We start from the raw sequence: 23,256 nt of genomic DNA, 5'->3' as shown, positions 1-23,256 counted from the left end.
TCATCAAAAAGACAAGAGACAAGTGCTGGTGAGGATGTGGTGAAAAGGGAACCCTTTTCCCAACCCATTGTTTGTGGGGATGTAAATTAGTCCAACCACTATGGAAAACAATATGGAGTTTCACCAAAAATTAAAAATAAATCTACCACTCAATCCAGCAATTCCGTATCTGGGGCTATACCCAAAGAAACTAAAAACAGGATTTTTTCAGGTTTTAAACTTTTTATTAGCATATTTTAAAAATTGTGCATTCTGATAATTAAAATCATTTGAACAAAGAAGTGGCATTCTGATTAAACTGCATTTTACAGCCTGCAGGGCACCTTGAATTGGCTTAGTTTTTACTCTAGATTTCTCTGTCAATCACACCCAGCTTCTTCCTTCCCCAACATGCAAGTTCTTTTCCTTCCCTGCCAGCTAAACAGGCAGATGGGAGAGGCTGGAGTAGCCTTCATTGTCAGTAGTTCCCGATTCTTTGATGTGAAAAGGGGCAGTTCAGTCACGTAAATTTGATCTGATCTGTTTGCATTTTACAAAGTTAAACAGCTAAAAGAAGGCAATGCTTGTGAAATATACAGTGCATGCTGATGGCACACCCCTCATTACAACTCACTTGCTTGCTTCTCCTGTTCAATCGTTTCTTTTGAAGACGGTGGATTTTTCTCTTGTCTTTCTGTCTTCTTCAATTTCGACTTCATGAGTTTCTCAATCTCAGGCACACTGGGATTGTCAGACATGGTTGCAGAGGAAGCAGAGCCAGATGCGCCAGTGAGCAGAGCCTGGTCTGTGCAGTGGCCAACGAGTGCCTAAAACCAAGACTGACCAGACATTTGCACTCCCTTGTTAATTGCAGCCTTATTCCCAATAGCCAAGATATGGAAACAACCCAAATTGATTTTCTTAATGTGGTACATACACACAATGAATATTATTCAGCCATGAGAAAGGAGGATATTCTTTCATGTGCCACATGGATGGACCTTAGGCACATTATTAAGTGAGATAAATCAGACAGAAAAAAACAAGTACTATATGATATCACTTATATGTGGAATCTAAAAACGTTAAACCTATAAAAAACAGAGCAAACTGATGGTTACCAGGGTATGAGGATTGGGGGGGGGAATAAGAGTGATAGAATAAGTACCAAATAAGTCTAAATAATGAGTACTAAATAAGCCATAGAGATCTAATGCACAGTATAATGAACAAAGACAATAATATTGTACTACAATTATTACTGTTAGTAATGTAATAAATATCACTACATCAGCAATAATATTACAATATTAAAAGTATCCAAGTAATACACCATATACTTTAAACTTAAACAATGTTAAATGTCAAATTTATTCATTAAAAATTTTTGAGATATGATTCACATATCATAAAATTAATTCACCCTTTTTAAGTATACAGTTCAAGAGGTTTTAGTATATTCACAAAGTTGGGTAGCCATCACCATGATCAAATTCCAGAACATTTCCATCACCCTTTCTACCCTTTTCGACATTGGCCTAGGGAGTGAGCTGTGGGCTAAGGGCAGTGCCTGGCTCTAGACTGTTACCTCAGCCACTCCTCTGGACTCTGAGACCCCTTAGAGAATAAGGTTTGGGGATCAAAGGGACAGGGGTTTGGAGCACTTACCAGCTCTAGGATCTTAAGTAAGTTGCTCAGCCTTTCTGTTACTTGTATTTTTTTTAATCTATAAAATGAGAATTATCTACCTCAGGAGTTTTGAAAACCTATAATATATCACAAATGCAAAACAGCTGGCAAAGTATCTAACACATAGAAAGGACTATAGCACAATATCTTATGACTCAGACAAACCAAGTTTACACTCTACTTTTGCCTCAGGTGGCCATGCCACTGGGACCTTAAAGAAATTAAGTTTTACACCCAGGCTCTTCCTGTTCTGGAAATCACTGCTTAAATCATTGGATAGCAAATAGCAAACAGTCATCCATTTGGTTCCCTAATGAAATTATGTCCAGGTAAGAAGGTTTTACTTCCCCCTTGATGTCTGACTTTCCCCAGAGGGAGGTCTTTGACATAAAACACATGGCTAAAGTAACATCATTGCTCAATCACTTGGCCTTGGGGTATTTTAACAAACCAAATAGCTTCAGGTTCAGACAAAAAATAAAGTGAATGACAGCTAGGCAAATGAAGAATTCCTCCCCCCTCCCCACCTCTCTCTCTTTTTTAAAAAAACTTTTTAGCATATTGTTTTAGAGGCTGGGTTTGGCTTGAGTCCTAACTTCACCATTAGCGATGTGACTTGGACAAGTGATTCAATAGCTTTTAATTTCAATAGTGTAAAAGAAGGAATGCATCTCCTTCATCACAGAGGGCTGCTCTGGGGTGCACTCAGCACAGTGCTTGGCTTGTGCACACACTCAGTAAATAGTAGGCGGGCATTCAAGTCCCACTGAAACCTTGGAATCACCGCCTCTTCTCCACTGTCTCCTCCAGTCAGCCAGTGATCTTTAAAATCCTAGAACTTTCTTTGTTCAGCTTTTGGGGTTGTTTTATTCTATTTTTTCTTTGAAGAAGCATTGTTGGGTTTAAAACTTTTCTAAGACTTCTTCCACCTGTAGAGCAAATGGATCACAAGCTCTGGTCCTAATAAAGGTTCTGAAAGTCAGAGCTTCACCGCATGGGGGGCGGAGGATGGGGGGGGCGGGGGCGACACCTGCTCTCATCAAATAACCAGGAGCTGTTACCTTTTTTTATGTGCCATAGACCCCTTGGCAATCTGGTTATGTCTATGCACTCTTCTCAAGATAACATTTTTAAACGCAAAAACTAAAATGCATAAGATTGCAAAAGAAACCAATTAAAATAAAATCATCAAAAATGTTTTAATTTTCTTATGTATTAATTTTTTGTTTTAATTCCAGTACAGTGGACATACAGTGTTATATTAGTTTCAGGGGTACAATATAGTGATTCAACGCTTCCATACATCACCCAGTGCTCATCACAGCAAGTGCACTCCTTAATCCCCATCACCTATTTTGCCCATCCCCCCACCTACCTCCCCTCTGATAACCATCAGTTGGTTCTCTGTAGTTTAGAGTGTGTTTCTTAGTTTGTCTCTCTCTCTTTCTCCCCTTTGCTTGTTTGTTTTGTTTCTTAAATTCCACATATGAGTAAAATCATATAATATTTGTCTTTCTCTGACTTATTTTGCTTAGCATTATACTCTCTAGCTCTATCTATGTCATTGCAAATGGCAATATTGAGATTTCATTCTCAATAATACCCCATTGTGTGTGTGCATATATATATATATATATATATATCACAGCTTCTTTATCCATTCATCTATCGATGGACACTTGGGCTGCTTCCATAATTTGTAATATAGTCATATATGTGTTTCTTTATTTATATATTAAATAACAAGATATAGTGGCTAGTCTAGTAATTACCATGATTTCAAATTAATGGGGAATATAAATGATACATGGAGATAGTTTCAAAAGCTCCAATGTGAAATAAAAATATCTATGACTTCCATTGGTGACAGTCACAAGTACTAACAAAATGTGGCTTTGTGGCCCACATTGATCATGAACAAAATTGCTCAGTTTCAGGTAGAGATTACTAAAAAGTCTAAAAAACCAAGATTAACACGATCCAAAATGTCTACTGTGGTGCTAGGGACATGGTTATAGGCTATTTGCGGATAATCCTGCCTACTGGCCTAGGGAAGTAGCAGGTCGTTGTTTTCCAATATGGAGGTACCACTGGGTGGAGGCATTCAGTCATTATTTATCCATGTAATTTATGAATACTCACTCTAGAATCAAGGCTGGAAAATTAAGGATTCAGGTGGGCTTTTCCCATTTGCGCCACCTATCTGTCATGTCAGGGATAAATAAGCCTAGAGGTTGACATCTACTCTTGACATCCATTCTGATCCACTGGCCGATGTTCCACTCTTCATAGACATAACTGTCTTTTTTCCTTTTGTGTTCCATACCTCTGCCTACTCCTTGTCTTGTTCACTTACCAGAAAGATACCATGAGCTATAAATACGCTGCCGAACATTCTCCCTCCTCCTGGGGATCCCAAAGCCTGCCCCCTTCCAGGCCTTGAACTTCATTTCAAACCTGGGGATACTTATCCCAACACCACTCCTCCTGTTGCCCTTTCTAACTTTCACTTCCCTTTCTGAGTCTTTTTGCAAAATGAGATCTCTTCCCGGGTCTGGAAAGGTATGATTTTGTGGGCTGAAATGAATTCTTCCTCTTGCAGAGACTGTAAAGAACATAGGTTGTGGAGACAAACCAGATGGGGTTGGCTTCCTGCTGTGTGATCCTGTCCATGTTACCTAACCCCTCTATGCCTCAGTTTCCTCCTAAGAAAAAAGTGGGAACAGTATTTTTTCCAGGGGGCAGTTGTGAGGACTAAATACTTTAAAACTTGTAAGCTTAAAAATGCCTGGCATAGGGGTGCCTGGGTGGCTCAGTCAATTAAGCATCTGACTCTTGATCTTAGCTCAGGTCTTGATCTCAGGGTGGTGAGTTCAAGCTTGAGTTGGGCTCCACATTGGGTTCTGTGCAGGGCAGAAACCCACTTAAAAAAAATTGTCTAGGGGCGCCTGGGTGGCGCAGTCGGTTAAGCGTCCGACTTCAGCTCAGGTCACGATCTCGCGGTCCGTGAGTTCGAGCCCCGCGTCGGGCTCTGGGCTGATGGCTCAGAGCCTGGAGCCTGTTTCCGATTCTGTGTCTCCCTCTCTCTCTGCCCCTCCCCCGTTCATGCTCTGTCTCTCTCTGTCCCAAAATAAATAAACCGTTGAAAAAAAATTGTCTAGCATATAATGAGCACTCAGTAAATATTAGTAGTTATTTTGTCAGCCCTTGGCTGTGACTGTTACCCTTAGCAAAGTTCTCCAAAGCCAACCTTTGCATATTCTGTCACACTCTGTATTCCTGGGCCACTGACTTCAGTGACAATTGAGGGCTCTTTTTAACCTTCTGAAGCCTGGGCTAGAGAGATCAAGAAAGGATCTAGAAGTTTCTTCGTCATCATCATCATCATCATATCTGACATTTGCTGAAAACTTCCTGCTATGCTGGATGCTTGTACATTTTATTTAATTCCACCAACAACCCTACAAAGTCTGTATTATTATTCACATTTATAGTTGATGCATCAGGCTCAAAGGGATTAAGTTACTTGCAGTCCAAAGTCATGTGGATCTTTTCCCTGAATTGAGGACCATCTCAATCTAGTCACAGGCTGTATTTCAAGGATGTGGTATGGCCAGAGAGAAGCATCTGGGTGAGTTGTAGACAGCTACTATTTGCTTGGTTACCTGCTGTCCTCAGAAACCACATCTCTGGTTCTCTGTACTCAGCCATCTTGAAGGAGGACTTGGCTTAGAGGTGGCCATCTGGCATCAGCTCATGCAGCTTTTGTGAAGTCACATGTGGTCTCGCAGTTGCCAGGAAAAAGGGATGCCTTGATGAGCCAAAATGCAAATTCTTTAGGAGAGGAAAAGTGAAGTGAGCTTGTTCACACTGTGCAGGGCTCCAAGGAAATGACACAACTCAAGAGACACAGTGTCCTGCCACTAGGCTCCATCATATTACAAGGGCATTATTTTGCATTTGATCATAAACTTGCTTCCTAATAGTTTGCCTCTTTGACCAGTAAGAGAGACAGAGGTGACCAAATTAAAAAAGAAGTTAATATTAAAATACTGAAGCTGGGTGCTTCCAGACACTAAAAATGCAATCCGTTGGGAAGCCAAGACAGTATGGGGATGGGAAGCATGTATTATTCTCATTAATCTCCAGAGTTTCCCTTATCCTAGAGATAAATTGCTCAAGCAAGTCAAGGCCAAGAGAAGGGAATTTGGGGATCTTCATCTAGTTTGCACCCATCTGAAAGGATTCTAGGACTTCACTGAGGTTTCTAAAATCTCTACTTTGGCTATTTGTTTTTCCTCTTCCTTCTTTCTCTTTTGTTCCTCTTCTACTTCTTGTTTTCTTTCTTTCTCCTGGTCGTAAGTTGTCCAGAATGCCTGACCACTGTTCTGGCCATAAGCTTACAGTGGCCCTCGATGCCTAAGGGAAGGCTAATTTTCTTCTAGCCAAGCCTAGGACTGGGTTACCTGGACTTTGAATGTTCTTTTCCTCTATAAATTCCTGTCCTACTTTTTTGCCTCTCTAGACCTTGTAAATTACACTTACAATCAAGGGATGGGATCTAAGGGATCTTGCAATTGTTGGCATTTTAGATCAGCACAATTAATGCCATTTCTTATGGAATATTGTCTTGGGAGTTTGCATAGAGCATTTAAAAAGATTAAAAAAAATTTTTTTTGAATGTTTATTTATTTTTGACAGAGAGAGAGAGACAGAGCATGAGCGGGGGAGGGGCAGAGAAGAAGGGAGACACAGAATCCAAAGCAGGCTCCAGGCTCTGAGCTGTCAGCACAGAGCCCGATGCGATGCGGGGCTCGAACTCACAGACTGCGGGATCGTGACCTGAGCCAAAGTCGGACGTTCAACTGACTCAGCCACCCAGGTGTCCCAAAAACAGATTTTTTTAGACTACTTAAAAGTCCTTTAGAAACACTATTAGAAGTTATATAAAATCCAAATGTTTGAAAATTCTAAAGGAAACCTGCCTGATTTGCTGAAAGCCATATTTGGATGCCTAAGGTGAGAAGCTCTGATAAATTCAAGCCAGATCAGTAGCTAATCCTCAGGCCAGAGGAAGCAGACTGTGGACTCTCCTCAAAAGAGGAGAACTGAGTCGTCTATTGGTAGGCCTGGAGAAGTACCACACAGGCTTCTGCTTGAAGAAGGTTGACCAACCAAACAGTTCAAGGAAGAAGCAGATTCCATTTTGGGGCTGTGATGGTGATTCCCTCCTTTCAAAAGGGGATCACTGAAGCTGCCAGCACTCCCCCCCTCACACACACACACACACACACACACACACACACACCTATTCCCAAGGTAGTCCCAATTCTGGAACCTTCCTGTTTGGGTTTCTTACAATGTTGTTCAGTGGTTCTCATATCCTCTATAGAATTCATTAAAACACATAAATTGCCAGGCTGCACTCCCAGAGTTTCTGATTCAGTAGATCTAGGATGGAGTCTAAGAATTTGTGTATCTAACAAGTTCCCAGGTGATGCTGATGCTGCTGGTCCAGGGACCATACTTTGGGGGGACCAGTGGGGTAGTTAATGTTCAGGCTCTGTAATTAGAGTTCCTGGGTTCAAAGGCTGGCCCCATCACTCATACACTAGAGACTCTAGAGCAAGTTAACTTCTTTGTCACTTTAGCATCTCATCTGTTTATAAGAAAATGAGTATAGGAATATTACCTGCTTTGTGGTGTTGTTTTGAGGGGTAGATGAGATAACGCATGGAAAGCACAGATAGCTACATGCAAGTGCTCACTAATTTCGGTTGTTGCCAGTGTTATGTCTCCAAACACACCAACCTTGCAGAGCTGTTCTCAGGCCAAGGCCTTCCGGGTCCACTTGCCCACACAGAGACCCTCTGGTGTTCCCGGGTGCTGGCATTCTGCAAGGCTTCAGGAGGCTCTACCATTCGGACCTTACTAGATGCCCTTGGTCCTGAAAGCACCTGCACATGGAATCCTCACTTATGAGTCTTTCTCCAAGCTGGGTATTCAAAAACTACTTCTGCTGTCACTGAGTCCCCTGGCCTCAGTGTAGGCATCCATGTGAACATTTTTATCAACGCCCTAGTTGTGCTTTTATGTTTGGTGACCACAAGACAAATAAACACAGACCAGAGAATCTTGCCTGCTATCCCAAGCACTAAATTTTATATTGGCTGAATTTGGATGCGTGCATTTAGACTCCCTAATGTGCTTGGGTTTCCAGAGCTACAGTGGCTTCTAGATATTTTGTACAATTTCCTCTTCCTCTGTCCTCCCTTATAATTTCTAAAATTAAATTTAAAAAAAAATCAAGGAAAAGTCAGAAGAGTTCAATTGCTAGACTTGCTTTTTGTTTTTATTATCAACAATCAAGTTAATGGTACACTCTTGGAAAACTATATGCACATGTAGAAATATTTCCCTTTTAAATAGAAGCATTCATTATAACACATATAAATAAATTTGAAAATCTGAAACATAACTTATGACGCTTATGTTCACAAACATAGTCCAACAAGAAGAAAAAAGAAATCAGACAGACATGCACCTGATAACAAAAATATATACCATTGTCTGAACCTTGGTCTCTCTAAACACAAAGGAATTGAACCCGTGAGAACCTTATTACTCCATAAAGACACGCCATAGAGACTAACAAGAGAAAAACATTATACGGTCACGTAGAGGAGACGGTCTGTACTGATATTAACACGATACAATTGAGTCACAGAACACAGTTGTAGAAAGACACGGAAAAAGTTAAAGCCTCAACATTCAACTAATATATAGTTTGTGCCTTTTAAAATAAAAACAAAAAAAAACAAAAACAAAGTCCAACAGAGATGTCTAATCTGCTTGAAGAATGGAATCATCAATATACAGTCCATCCACCATACAGGATGTGAGTCCATTTCCTATCAAACAGAAATGCAAACCGAGACACTTCTGCAAACTTGTGTGCACGCCTTTCTTTGCTCGGTAGGTTTCTCTGCAGCCAGTTGCGTGGACTGCAATTGACTCTAATCCAAAGCAGTGCCAAAAAGTTCGGTAAAAGCTGGTGGAAGAAGAAAATGCCGGTGGGAGGGGTGTGACAGGAGAGAAAAAAAAAGGGGGAAGAATTGCGAAATAGGAGACCGTTCGCAGAGTTTGCGGATGAAAAGGCATCTCATGTATAGGGCATCTTTCAGGGCCGAGTGGCTGCAAAGATTCGGGGTTGGGAGTTGCAACTGTGTGGGGTTCGGATGCGCTAATGGCAGGATGGTGTTGGCGAGGTGGGACAGGCAGGTGGGAGCGAGGAAGTCACCTTGGCCGCGGGGACAGTCTGCACGAGTCGTCGCCTCAGCAACCCGAACCCAAGGACACGAGGGGAAGGGGGGCTGGAAGGCACCCTTACTTTCCCTTGAGGAGGAGCCCCAAGGGAGTCTGTGCTGTCAGGAGGGCGCAAATTTGGGGGTTCACAAGATAGAGCCCTCAGACGGTGCTAGCTTCAGCCTCCCTTCTTCCCCACCTTACTTGTTTTCCCTTGGATTTAAAAGCCTTTCCGGGTGGTTTGCTTGTTTTTAAAGTGATCTCTGCCTTACTAAATTTTTTTTTTTTAAGTTGAGGGGATTGTTTACTTTTTTCTTTTCCTAAGCAAGTCGCTGAGTCGGTTGCGCGCCCTCGCCCCCCCCCCCCCATCTCTCCCTGTCACCTGCTCGGGCCACAGACACACATTCCCCGAGACAGACATATACCGACACGCAGACACAGCCCCCCTGAGAGTGCCCCCGAGTCCGGGCCGCGCTGCACACACACCCCCGGTCAGCAGGCTGAGCCCTGGCCGGTCTGCGCGGCCCCGAGGCAGGTGCCAAGCCAGGGAAGTTTTGAGTTTTGTTTTGTTTGGGGGTTCACGATAGGGGGAGGAGTGGGGTTGAAATGGGGGCGCCATTTTCTCTTTATTCTTATCGCGATAACTTCGGGTTCTCGGTGAAAAGCCGCGGCAGCAGCGACGACAATAGGCTTGGGCCTACCCGCTCGCCCGCTCGCCCGCCCGGACCCGGCTCGCCCGCCGCCGCCGCCGCCGCCGCCGCCGCCGCCGCCGCTGCCGCAGGATCGCAGATCAGAACATACTGCTCTTCACTAAGGCGGCTTTGGCACCGTTGGGTCTTTGGAGCGAAGATAGGACACTGGCGAAGGGGCCCCCGAGAGAATCCGGGATGGAGGTGATGGGCCCGGGGCCGGGAGCCCAGCCTTGTCCAGGGCCCCCGGCTGCAGCCAGACCCCCGGCCGCTGCCGCCGCCGCCGCAGCCGCAGCAGCCGCCGCCGCAGCCGCCGCCGCCGCCGCCGCCGCGCCTCCCTTGCCGGGTTCACCTCCCGGGCCCCCGGGCCCCGCAGCCCCCGGGGCTCCTGCCGGGCTGGGCCCGCCGCCGCCGCCCGCCACTCGCCCCGCAGCTGGGAGTGGGGTTGGGGTTGGGGCCGGGGCCCCCAGTGCTGTCCGGGTCGGTACTCTTGGCCTCTTTGCTCTCATCGTCCCGGGACGAATCGGACTTCTTTCCCGAAGAGCCGTTCTTGGCCGCGGCCGCGGCGGCCGCTGCTGCCCGCTCCTGCTTCCGGAACTTGGCGCGGCGGTTCTGGAACCACACCTGGCGCAAGGGAGAGGAGAGGCGGTGAAGCAGCGCGAGAAAGCAGGAAACCCGCAAGCCAAGCGCGGAGTAGGACGGCTCACGTTCCGTATCTGTTTGTTTTAAACTCCTCGCGCGACTGGGACCCCTGCGCGCACCCCGCCACCAAGTTCGCCCCCGCGGGTGCGTCTTCGGAGAAACTTTCTTAGGGTCACCTGAGCATGCCAGGAAGAAGGCGGCTTGCAGGAGATGTTAAAAGGCCCCATGTCGCCGAGATTCCCTGAAAGGGAAGCCTTTGTATTGGCCGGCCTTTGCTCAATTTCTTGAGCCACCCCAAACTCTCCATACCCCTCTAGGCCGCAGGTCTAAGGTTAAACCCTAGTTGTTTGAAGGAGGGTGTCTCTGGGTTTGACGCTCGCCGCCCATCCTGGCCTTTGAGCCCGACGTAGCGTACAATGGGGCTCATCTGGAGTGGCGCCTGGCCAGCTCGTGAGTGCACCCGTGTCCCTAAAAGGTTAGGGTTAGCCGCGGTTCATGACCTTCATGGAGTCGCAGCCCCTTTGCAAATGTGATCCCAGTCATAGTTACCCGGGAAAGACACCTATACTCCACGGTTCCAAGTTAAAAGAACTTGAGTTAGGAGGCAGAAAAACAAAACAAGAAACCCACGTATGATACGGGGCAACGTCTGCACCCCCGCCACAAGTCATTTCCTGTCCCCCAAAGCCCTGCTCATTCACGTTCCAAGACCCCGAAAGTCTCTGCAGGGCTACCTGGGGTGGAAAACGCTTTGCAGCTGTGCACGTACAAACACGAGCGCACGCCCCACCCCTTCCTCGCGTGCACAGCCCTTCTGGAACTTGGCCTCTCTGTTCGGTCCTGGAGTCCCAGGCCCTCGTGTGGAGAGGCCCGGGTATTCTGAACCTCCAGGAGCACCGCCCGCTCCCCGCCTCCGTACCCTACCGGGCCGGGTGTGGCGAAGCAGGGTCGGTTTCCGGGCGCGCATACCTGGACTCGCGCCTCGGTGAGGTCGATCTTCAGAGCCAGCTCCTCCCGGGTGTAGATGTCAGGGTAGTGCGTCTCTGCGAAGACCCTCTCCAGCTCTTTGAGCTGCGCGCTAGTGAAAGTGGTGCGGATGCGCCGCTGCTTGCGCTTTTCGTTGAGGCCGCCGTGGTCGGTGAAGAGTTTGTAAGGAACTGGGGGACAACAGAGGGGACAGAGTGTGAGCGATACTGTCTGGAGCGCACGGGCCGCGGAGCCGGAACGTGGGGACTCCAAGATCCGGTAGCGCTGGAGCGGCCACCGACGCCGGCGCGGGAGACTGGCTGAGAGGAGCTGCGGAGAAAAACCGAGCAAATTAGTTATATACCGAAACAGGCAAACTCCGGGCTTTGGCAGGGTCCCTCTTGGCACGAGCGCCTTTGGGTGGGTTAAAACAGCGCGCCGGAGACGACTGAGGGCCGGGGCACGGGATAATGCTTTGAAGAGGAAAGACGAGAGGAAAAAAAGTCCAAAAACATCAGTCGGAATATCAGGGAACCAGGAAGAAATTACCCCATACTCCCACTGTTGGAACTTTTCAATTCTCAGAAGTTGACCCTGCCCAAAAGTTGGGGGAAAGTGCTGCAAAAATAATGATAATAATAAATTTAGAAATAATCATAAAAATGACCAGCGAAAGAGGTGTGAGCCGCTGTCGGTTCTTAAAAAAAGAGACACTGCCAGTAATGAGCTTTACTCTTGTTATTTAATTATTTTCTAAGCTTTACGTCTCATCGCAAAGTAAATAAATTATGCCTATCATTTTGGCAGCTTAAGATAATTTTGTTGGCGGTTCGGGTGTGACTAGGATAGTGTAACCCTGTAAGTGAATTACCCCTCCCTGCAATCGCTTCTAACGTGATAAATTCTTTCATTTGTGTAAGCAAATTTCGTTTGGTAAATACTAAACACATTTCCATTTTCAAATGCAATCAAGGCTTCCTATATACGAGCGGAAAGGCGGCTTCCTCCGCTGAGAAAGCTGGCGGTCCTTACCTGCGGCGTACGGACTGCTCTGGTGGTCCCTGAGGGTGCCGAGGCTGCAGGATCCCGGCGTGAGGGACGGGCAGCCGGACGTGGCCCCAAAAGTGGTCCTTATCGGGTTATACTGGAAGCCACTGGCCTGGCTGCAGGAACTGAAGTCAGCATAGGCTGAAGCCAGGCTCGAGGTGTCCATCCCAGCCATACAGGACTCGTAGGCAGAGGAATTGAGGTAAGAATATTCCATTTTATACATTGAAAAGGCTCTGGATGGCTCAGCCAAGTGGAAAAATGAAATAAAGATGGGTATGGAGAAGGTGGCTGGAGTGGGGAGATGTGCACAGCTCAACGCCTGCCTCCAAACTGGCCTCCTTACTACCAGCAGAGCCTAGTTTTATGAAAAAGCCTCCTATGAGATGCCTTGTCTGAGGTCTCTAGAGCATATAGTCCTCATAATAAACTTGGCTCTTTCCACTTGGACAATAGCAAGCGGTTGGTCTTATTGCTGGCGCTTTTTACATGACAATAACTCATCCGTCTATTGGGCTGGCACTGGGGAACTGAGCTGTCCAACCTCCCTATCATTGATTCCTGCATCTCTAATTAGAATTTAATACCACACCATTACGCACTGAGCCCCTGATCCTCCCTTCTAACCAGCTCCCTGCCCTTTAATTCAATCACACTACTTGGAAATAATGAAAGTTGGGTGACGATTCTCCTGATCCAATTTCCCCGAGCTTTTTAAGCCTTTTTAACTGATCATATACCTTAGGCATAAATTGAGATAGTGTGTGTTTTCCCTCTTCTTCGTCTTTTTTTTTTTTTTCTCCCCCTCGGTTAGGGAGAAGAAACCTTGATGTCATAGAAAACCTGTTTTGTAAGAGCGTTACACGCTCAATTTAACAACAAGCCTACCCCCCGAAGTGCATGAAATGTTATAAAGGACTGGGACATTGGCAAGACTCAGGCGCCCTGTAACATAGAGTAAGTGGGCCAAGGGGGTTTATGTGAAGGATAAGCGGATTTCTTTAAAATACACCTGGTAGAGGGGGTTTAAAAAAAGAGAGCATCTTATAAATTGCATTTCTCGTCGCTGCTTAACGTGCTTTTTCTAGAGACTCCGCTTACACAGCTGTTTAAAAAATAAAACAACATCCGAGTAAAGCTCTTGAATGTGAAACATCTGGCTTGTCAACCGATGGCTTCTTTGAGGTCCGCTCTGGGTCTTTCTGCGTTAGCGCGAGGTTTGCATTTTTGTTGGTTTGGCAGTTCTGTGCGGTTTTGATTTTAATTACTCCATAGCTGGCAAGTGGGCAAGAAGTGTCCCCAAATGTGTCTCCTCTTCCATCCCTCTCGGGCGCTCTCCTCTTTTATCACCTACACTTTTTCAGGTGCCCACAGCCCCCCACAGACCCGGGGCTTCGAAAAGAAGATTCCTGTCTGCTTGCCCTTCAGGTTTGTTGACCGCAGTGAGCACAATCTTTGCTCTTTAAATGCCCAGGCTGCAGGTCGGGCACTTTCCTTGTCCAAACTCCTCAGGCTCTTGGGTGCTGGCAGCAAGGTGCAGACAAAGAAGCGAGCGGTGATTTGTGGACCTCGGTGGCCCCATGATTTAAGCGGAGGGTAATTTTCATTTGGTTCGTTAGGCTCTAGCAGAATAAGGAAAACTATTTCATTAAATCCTTCCTCTCGGTGGACAAGAGGAGGAATGCTTAGTTGAATCGCCGTGTGGTGTAAACAAACCCTGGATTTTTATATGAATTAAATGTGTAGATAATTAGTTTTATTGCATTCATTACCCCCTTTATGTGCTCTGTAACAAGTCAGTAATTAAAGTAACAAACTCATAAAGTCTTTATAGGGGCATTTAGGCGTTCAGTGTTTGCCAAACTAAGTGGTTTAATTCGATGCTAGTGCTGGGGAGTGGATGGGCGCCGGCTCTCCACTGCCACCGTGTTTTATTGCGCACTAAACTGCAGCGGACGCTGTAATGGATTAAACAGGGACTTCGGGCCCCCCAGCCTCGTGCTTCTCTGCTGGGTGAGTTTCAGGCTGGTTTCAGGTGATGGCGCATCCTCTGGACGCGAGGAAAAGCTAATGTCGGGAGTGCACGCAGCAGGACCCGCGGAGCAGCCTGGTGATAGTTTTATGGGGAGGGCTGATAGTTTTATTGCAGTTGTATGTTGTACAATGCGTATTTGATAAAGAAGGGCCCTTGGTGACCAGTGTGCACTTTTTTGTGCACGGGGGTGAAATGAAAATAAATGTGTACAAGGTTGTACTGCGCCGAGAAACAAATTGCAACGCTCTAAATGGTTTTTCTTTATGGTCACCAGACAAGAGGAGAAAAGAGATGCAAACATCTGTCTTCAGTCCCCTAAACCTAAAGGCCAGCAAAGACGGATGGGAATCCAAGTGTTATTACAGTGGGGATTTGTCTTTATTTATCCCGTTCTCATGAATATGGATCTGTATTTGGACGGGGAGGTGGCTGTGCCCCTTTGGACGCTACACATGGAATCCCCCCCCCCTTATTTACACCACCACCACCACCACGATCCCCCCCCCCTTTAAGGGAGGTGGAGGATAGGTTGTCAAGCATAAGGCTGCGATTGTCCAAGTTTCTAGAATCCCTCGAACTTTTGGGAGAGGGGGGTGCCTCCTGGTTTTCCGAACACGACCCCGCTTGCCCAGGCCGGCATTCAGGGGGTGTGGATGCAGGGAGCACAGACAGGTCTGGATGGCACCCAGCAAGCCCCCTCCTCCGGCTCACGTGGATTTTAAGCGCGTTTCTCTGCAGGAGAGTGACACAGTGCGTCTGGGCGGCGATGCGTTTTGGCTCCGAGGCCCGTGTTTGGCAATTACCAGGCTTACACCTCTCTTGGCGCCTGTGCCTTGGTGCACCCGGGGTTGTGTCTCCGCCGGGTGTAGAGCGCGCGCGCTCTGCCCAAGAAGCTCCATCCTCCGGGAGCCACGGCTCTGCGCCCGCCCGGAGTGCAGGGCAATTACACCTTGCGTCCTAATCTGCAGACAGTCCCTAGAGGTCCCTATAGCCCTTGGGACGGAGGTGGGCCGCAGACCCCGAGTGTGAGGGGAGCTCGGAGGTGCAGGGTTCATATCAACAGCTATTGACGGTGGCTCTTGAGTGACAAAGTAGAACTTTGGGATTCTGTCGGTGCACGAGGGCAGTCCCTAAGCGCTGGAGCTGTTGGCGTGGGGAGTGCGGTGTGCAGGTCGGGGGAGCTGGATCTGGAGGCTTCCGAGGGGGGAGACGGGAGAAGCCCAGGGAGCAGGGCTAAGACTCCGCCAAAGGGCCCGGGCGAGGGGCGTGCGAGGCTGGTGGGGGGTGCCAGAGAAGGGTGGGGGTGAGGGGCAGGCCCAGCCGAGGCCCGAGCTGGGCACCGCCTCGCGCTCCCCGAGGCACCCTGGGCCCCCGGACTGGGTTACTCCCCGCCCTGCGCTCCGCGGCTCCCACCCGTCTCGACTCCCCGCCTCCTTCGCCCCACCGCACCAGCCCTCTCCCCGGTGCCCGGGTCGGCCCTGGCCTCTCTCCAGGCGCCCCCTGCCGCCCGGCCTCGCCCGGTCGGGGTGCTGTGCGCCTCCTTCTCTTTGTACCAGGGGACCTTTCAGCGCGGGGACCGCACGGTCCGATGAGCAAATGCGCTTGACTTCATTTTCCCCTTTGTAGGCCTTGTAGGTTTATTTTGTTCAGTGTCACCGTCCCCCTTCCCACCCCACCCACCCCACGCTCCCCACCCCCACCGTCCCTGACCGGTCGTCCCCTCTGTGGGTCTTTTGTGGCCCGGGGTCCTGCTTCTGCTCCAAAGATGAAAGGCATGCGGGGCTGGGCCAGACCGGAGCCCCAGCGCCCTGTTTTGTTAAGAGTTGTGCTTTCTACACGCGAGCTCTCCCCTAAAAGTTGTACCAAATGGTTAATTTAATTATTCCAACTATAGACCAACTGCTTCAGCAGCCTCCACCACGCGTCTGGGAGGAAAAAAGAAACCATCTATAAGAAATAATCTAATAAAAGTGAAGTGTAGAAAAACCCCTCCTGATTTTCAACCGGCACAAATAGAATTAGAGCTTCAGCATCCTTTTCCCAAACAGACCTTTTGTCCAGATCACAACTTCAGCCAACCAGCAATGGGTACAGTGCCTGCTATTTATTTTAATAGAAGCGGGCGGGTAGCGAGCTGGATTGATAGATAAATGACCACATGGATAGATGGATGGTTTGGTCCATCCTCTTCTGACTTCCCTTTCTTAATATGTGTACACGGTTGATTTTTTTTTCCCTGCCGATTTTCTGAATCAATAATGGAAAGGCAATGCTATGCGGTAAAAGAAAGAAAGAAAAAAGCCATTTAAAGCACAAAAAAAAGGGAAGAAACTACCGGCATATATACCATGAGAAAAAAAAAAATGTTTACATGCTACCCAGTACCAAATGAAAAAGGTTGAAAGTTTAAAAGAAACTTTTCTTTCCTTTTCTTTGCCATTCATAGGAGGGTTTCTTTTTCTTCTTTTTTTTTTTTTCCTTGAAAGTCAGAAAGAATGTTAGAAGACAAGGAAACAAAACAGCAAACAAAATGCCATTGTATTGTAGTAGCAATTCATGGGAAAACGCTTGTCAGCCTCCTAATGCCTCACTCCTAGGAGGCTGTTTTGAGGCTGTTTCACCGCAGGCGAAGCACAATAACATGGGAATGAATAAAATATTAAATACCAGTGAGAGTTTCAGAGGAATTTTCTTTTTGATTGCTTTATTTGGTACTGCATCCAAATTATCCCAGCACAGCGAGACCACTGACTGCCAAAGGCTCAACTCAGAACCGACGGTTCTCTTGACCAGAGAATTAAAAGACAAGATTTGTCCTTAGGTTTCTCCAAAAAGATTTCTGCAGGCAGCAGCCTTTCCTACTCACCTGCACTAAGAAGAGAACCTCGTCGGAATTTATTGAGACATTTCCCCAGAACGTCAAGCAAACTGACCACAGCATCCCCAAGTCTGAAGATCCACTGATAGAGACCTCCTCCCAGCATTTTGGAATTTTTTCCACATTTTCCATTTGCCTAGCAACCATAATACACATGTTTCATAATAGAAACTCTTTGTATTTCTGGTAACTAACCTCCTGGCACTGTGGGACTCACAATTATTGTGTACAAAGCAGTTAGCACAGTGCTTGGCACCTGGTAAGAATTCAGTGAATGTTAGACATCAGTATTATGATGATGGTGATGATGATGGTGGTGATGATGATGACGACGACGATGATGATGGTAGAGTCTCCTTGAATTGCATATTAAACACTTGGCTTTGGAATTTAGACACTCCATGGACCCTGTCTTTCCTACTGCATGTTTATAATGCATATGAAGGAGGGGAGACAAATCAAAGAGCAGGCTCTGGGATAGCAAATGGGGGGGGGGGAATAAAGCAATCAGGCAGACATTTTCTCTTTTAAGAATTTACTGGAGAGGCGGAAACAAATTTTTTGTAATTAAAAAAAAAGAGTTTACTGGAAGACATGTATGTATAGAAGTTGCTTATATGTTTTGTCTTACTTTATGCACAATATTTATGCATGAGTAGTGTGGTGCTTTACTCCTGTATGTAAATATTATGTGTTCAGCGTCATGTCACTTTAAAAGGCATTTGCCCTGGGTTAGCTGTGCGGGTTCGGGTTGGAGCTTTATGGCTAACTCATAGATGGTGTTTCTGTATTTAGATTAACTTCAGAGATATCCCCTATGTAAGTGTTAGGTTCTGTATAGCTGACGGGATACAAATCTCCAGTATACATCTTTTTAAAGACATCATCAAGGAAGAGCCCTGTTCTACTTCTCTTGTTCTCTCCCCCCACCAATGTGATGATTAGCAGAAGAGGTTGCCTGTTACCTTTTTTTTTTTTTTTTTTTTGCTGGAGTTTGGCTAATAGTAGTAACATCTGCTGGGCTGGTGGTGGGAAGACATGGGGCATTTGATCAGAGTCACAGATGTAAAAGTGACATCTGCTTGTAACAAAGAAAGGAGAAACAAAATTAAATTAGGCAGGGAGGCCTCTCTGTCTGAACCAAAAAAAAAAAAAAAAAAACTATTTGAAAAAGGAGAAAGGAGGAAAAAAATAATCATGAGCCCTGAGCAAGCTTGCAGGGTGCAGAAGAGCATTTCCAGAGAGGATCACGATTTTCCAGGCCAACAGCTGCTGTTGTAACTGGAATAGCAACATGCTAAGGTAGCGCTGTCCTGAGACTTTGAAGGCATCTTCTTATGCTCCAAAGAAAAGAGTCAAGTAAGATTATCCTTCTCAGCTCGGCAATGTCCTGACCTGTGTGAGTATAGCATGGGTTGCGTTGAAGACAGAAAGAGGGTAAGAGGAAAGCCTCTGGGGTTAATAAAAATATCCCAGTATATTTAGAGATGAGTTGGGGCAAAAACAGACTTTCATTTCCTGGCTATGTTAAAACTCCTAAGAATGAGGCATTTTTTCCACTGGGTTTATATATGTGCTTAGAAGGTGGTATTTGGCAGTTAAAATTGTCCACATGGTGCCTGAAATGGGGCTCAATTTGGGGGATTGTGAATAGAAAGAGGCAATATGCCTAACGTCCTCCCAACTGTTATGCTAGGAAACCATAAGTATTACAAAACAGCATCCCCTTTTTCTCCCCCTATAATGATCACCTAAATTTCTCCAAGTGGAAAGGATTATGGTAGCTTTATATAAGTCAATTTCACAATAACAGAAGCCACTGAACCAGATTCCCTAAACTTCCTACTTCAAAATCTGTAAACCGATTCACATCTGTGCCCACTTGCTCCACCATTGTTCCTACTGCATCCAGGAGGGAAGCCTATTCTAATCTAAAGCCAATCCCTCCACCATGCTTTAGAGTCCAGTATCTTCCACTCGCACAGAGAACTTACCCAATTCCTCCTTTTAAGAATCTTCAACCGCTTATGCTCATCTGGACGTACCCTGTTGTCCTATAAACGTGCTCAAGCTACACTCCTACTAATTACTAATCAGCAAACACTGGGGCTCCTTAACAAATATTTCCAGTTCTCCCCATTTCTAGTGTGATTTTGCTTCCCCATCTAAAAGTTAGATGTGGCAATATGACTTGCTTTGGGCAATGAAGATTGAACGGAAGTGTAAAATGTGACTTCCAGGCAAAAGCCTTAAGAGTTAGTGTCTAAGTCTCTACCCTCTCTCTTTTGCCCTGTTTCATGGCGGCTGACAGAACTCAGGTAGTGGCTGCTTTGTCAGCCTGATTCTGGAATAAGGATGCCATGGGGAAGAGGTCCCAGTAGACCCATAATGGACATGTAGTTTCTCAGAGTCTCAGGGAAGGATTCTGGCAGAGGTGACATTCTCTGTGCTGGGTACCAAAGAGTGAGTAGAAATAAACAAATAAAATGGTGGTGAAGTGGAAATAGAGAAAGTTGCAGGCATAGGAATCAGTGATAATCCGTGACTCTGAAGCCAGAGAACATGGAGTGTGTGGGAGTCTATAAATAGTTCCACTTAGTTGTGTTTTTTTTTTATTAGAGCAGGAGAAATTCAGGGGGTGGGGGCCACACAAGAGAGGGGTGTGATGAGACCGAAGGTAGGACAGACAGGCTGGAATCAGGTCCTACAGGACTATGGATGCAGTGTAATATGATTTGCAGGGGCGGACGGGGGGGGGATGAGGGAATGGGGAAACCAAGGGACAAACGAAGAGGCTTATTCTAGGCAAGAAATGATGGATACATAAGCAAGAGAATCGAAATGTAGGATGAAGAGAAGGAAAGGAATTCTAGAGATGTTATAGAAGTAGGGTCTTAGGGCAGGCAGAGTATACAATTCTTCTGCCCAGTGCTGGGATTTCAGGGGACCCAAAAGGATACCTCAAAACAAAAACTATCCCATATCTGAGAGCAAGATCTTCACTTCTGTTACTTGGGTCTAGTGATCCTCATTAACATACTTCTCTGGGTTTGGTAGCACTTGATGGTGTCAACCATTCACTCATCTGACCCATAGTTATTAAATATCTATGGTACAATGTCCTAGAAATCTTTAGATTTCTAGAACCACTTTAGAAGTGGTTCAGATATTGTCTTGAAAGCTCATTTTTAAGATGGAGCAAACCCAAAATCTATGGGCTTCTGAGTAGAGAGGGAGCCACTGGGTTGAAGGTGAGGACCCGCCACAATACAGCATGGCTTTGTCGGAGCACTGAATTTGCAGAATCTGGATCTCTGCACTGGACTGGCCATTGGACCTGTCACTGCTCAACCTGGGGAGAGGCTTTAGTAGCCTCAGGAATTGAGATATATTTGTGAGGTTCTTTTAAGTCCTAACTTTTTGTTAATTGATTTATTATTATTATTGTTATTATTATTATCATTACTAGGGGGGCTTAGAACCTCTTCTATGTATATTTCCATATGAAAGAAAGAACCTTAGGGGCAGTGTGTTTAGTGGGAAATCGAAGGAGGTATTTAAGGGGTCAGAGAAGAGCGCAACATGGAACTGAGAGAAGAGAGTGATTGTCCTCTGTTCCTCCTTTCTTTACATTAGGGTCTTAGAATTTTGTACTCTGGGAGTATTTTCAAACGAAGATGCCAAAAACCAGATGTCACAGAGGGAAGAAGCACTGATGGTGAAAGAATGGGCATTCTAGACAGGGGAGCAGCTTTTTTAGGTGGCCCTTCCCTACCTATGTCACTCCTGTCACACCCGGTAGGTAACCCATACCCACAAGGAAAGCTTGCCTACTTCCTGGTACTCAAGGGCTCTATGTTGCCTCCATGACACACAGAATTAATTCCAACAAAATGGTCTTGCATTTGACCCAGCCCAGGGAGCCCACTGAGAGAGATGTGTCGGGAACAGTGGAGTCATTCACTCTCTAATCTGCTCAACCTTGAGATACATATAAAAATGCATGAAAATTCTAACACTTCTAAAGATGTTTTCCTTTCTGGGTTTTCAAAAGGTCTTGCTGTTGTTGTTGTTTGTTTATGTCATTTTGCTTTATTTGGGAAGTTTGTGGGGTTTGCCAGTAACATACTGCAGCATCATGCATTTTAATGTGAATTTCAGCTGATTCAGAATTTAGAAGCAAACGTAATCCAGTACTCAGGGACAGGCACCATGTGTCCTAGACCTTAGGAGCCAGAAGACAATAAAATGGTTATAGTGATGCATGTTTGTAGTATTTCCCCAGTTATATATAATGGAGAATATTAATTTTCTTTTTAAACACACAGCATTTCTCCTCCCTCTGCTCCCCACCGCCTTTTCCTCCCCTTTCTCTGTCTCCTATTTGTTTAGGATCATAAGTTTCACAGCAGCCTAGAGAATGATGAGGCTGAGGGTTCTAATCACAAACTCACTCCTAACCTCTGGCTTATTCATAAACCTTCACCGGTTGCCATTAGGGTTTAGTGGGGAGGAAGAGGACAGACATTTTTAAGAAGAGGCAGGGAGGCTGCAGGAGGGAGGTAGAAACATAATAATGGACAAAAAACCTCACAGTGAGTCACACAAGAGACTACAGAGCAGAGGCCACAGCTTTAACCCAAACCCCAGGGAAACCTCTTGAAAGAACAGTGTAGTGACCGCTGAGAGGTGAGCCACAAAGCAGCGGAACAACCCCAGGTGGCGGCCCAGCCCGTGCCTTCCAGAGGCCGAGCGAGGCCAGAGCGGGGCTTCTTGGGCTTGCCTTGGCCAGCCCCACGCTCCCAGGCAAGTTCCTGATTTTAGCAGCTACTGGAAGCAATCTTCCCAACGTCCTACCGAGGGAGTCCCTCATTCTGCCCCCTCCCCTCTGTGCACAGAGGGAGCACGGCAAAAACCCCCAGGGGAGGTAGATGACCGCTCCCCGGAAGTGAGCGGCCAGAGAACACTGCCGCACACTGAGAGAGGACTGTGAAGAGGCCAGAGCTGGCCTCGGGGCCCTCTTCCTCTTTTTATTGGTATTTACTTTGTTTTTATTTCAAAGTCATAAATGCCCCTTTGAGAAAATGCTATCGGCATATATTCCTTTTTTGTTGTTGTTGTTGTTTTTTTTTTTTGGCGTGTGTTTTGTTTTGAGAGAGAAAGAGAGAGGCAGGGGGAAAGGGAGAGAGTCTTAAGCAGGCTCCCCTCCCAGTGCAGAGCCCCGCATAGGGTTTGATCTCACCACCTGAGATCATGACCTGAGCCGAAATCAGGAGATGGACACTTAACTGGCTGAGTCACCCAGGCGCCCTGGCAAGTATTCCTTAAAAAGAGTTAGACTTGGGGGCGCCTGGGTGGCGCAGTCGGTTAGCGTCCGACTTCAGCCAGGTCATGATCTCGCGGTCCGGGAGTTCGAGCCCCGCGTCAGGCTCTGGCGGATGGCTCGGAGCCTGGAGCCTGTTTCCGATTCTGTGTCTCCCTCTCTCTCTGCCCCTCCCCCGTTCAGGCTCTGTCTCTCTCTGTCCCAAAATAAAAAAAAAAAAAAAAAAAAGAGTTAGACTTGAATTTCTCATATAATTTTTTCAGTCTTTTTTTTCCATATGTAAATATAAATGTTTTTAAAATGGGAAACCTTCTCCATAGACTGCTTTGTTGCCTCCTTTTGCCCCTAAATTATGTGTCATGAACATCTTCCCATATTATGAAATATTCTAACGTATTTTTTACGGCTCCGTGATATTACGTGACAAGCCATAGCTTATCAGTCAGCCCTGTTTAGTTGAACATTTAATTTGTTTCTAATTATTAAAGTATATTTAAAAAAGCACCGCTCTGGATCCCTATTTAGCTAAATCTCCGCATATCCACCTGACATGCTTAGCGTGTGTCCCTAAAAAATGAAATTCCTCGATCAAAAGGGTACCCATTTTATTTCTTCTTTTTTTTAAGTTTATTTATTTGAGAGAGGTGGGGGCAGAGAGAGAGAGGAAGAGAGAGAATCCCAGCAGGTTCTGCGGTGTCAGCAT

The 23,256-nt window shown here is 46.2% G+C and overlaps 2 protein-coding genes across 2 annotated transcripts; both read right to left on the bottom strand.

The window, feature by feature from the left end:
• Positions 1-602: 602 nt before the first annotated feature.
• On the bottom strand, positions 603-737 carry LOC115511623 (thymosin beta-4, Y-chromosomal-like). The gene has a single exon (XM_032593049.1). It carries the CDS (start codon positions 735-737, stop codon positions 603-605), a length of 135 nt encoding a protein of 44 aa, XP_032448940.1.
• A 9,026-nt stretch (positions 738-9,763) lies between these two features.
• On the bottom strand, positions 9,764-12,543 carry PHOX2B (paired like homeobox 2B). The gene is given in 4 exon segments (XM_030311956.1): positions 9,764-10,078; positions 10,080-10,286; positions 11,274-11,461; positions 12,303-12,543. Coding segments are annotated over 4 exon segments (951 nt in total).
• Between the last annotated feature and the right edge of the window lie 10,713 nt (positions 12,544-23,256).

Source organism: Lynx canadensis, chromosome B1 (assembly GCF_007474595.2).
Source record: "Lynx canadensis isolate LIC74 chromosome B1, mLynCan4.pri.v2, whole genome shotgun sequence".
Lineage (NCBI taxonomy): Eukaryota > Metazoa > Chordata > Mammalia > Carnivora > Felidae > Lynx > Lynx canadensis.
Note: the sequence above shows the minus strand (reverse complement) of the source record. Positions and strands in the feature narration are given on the sequence as shown.

Excerpts from the sequence above, each read along its gene's own strand:
- LOC115511623 (XM_032593049.1), bottom strand. The coding sequence starts at position 737 with ATGTCTGACAATCCCAGTGTGCCTGAGATTGAGAAACTCATGAAGTCG.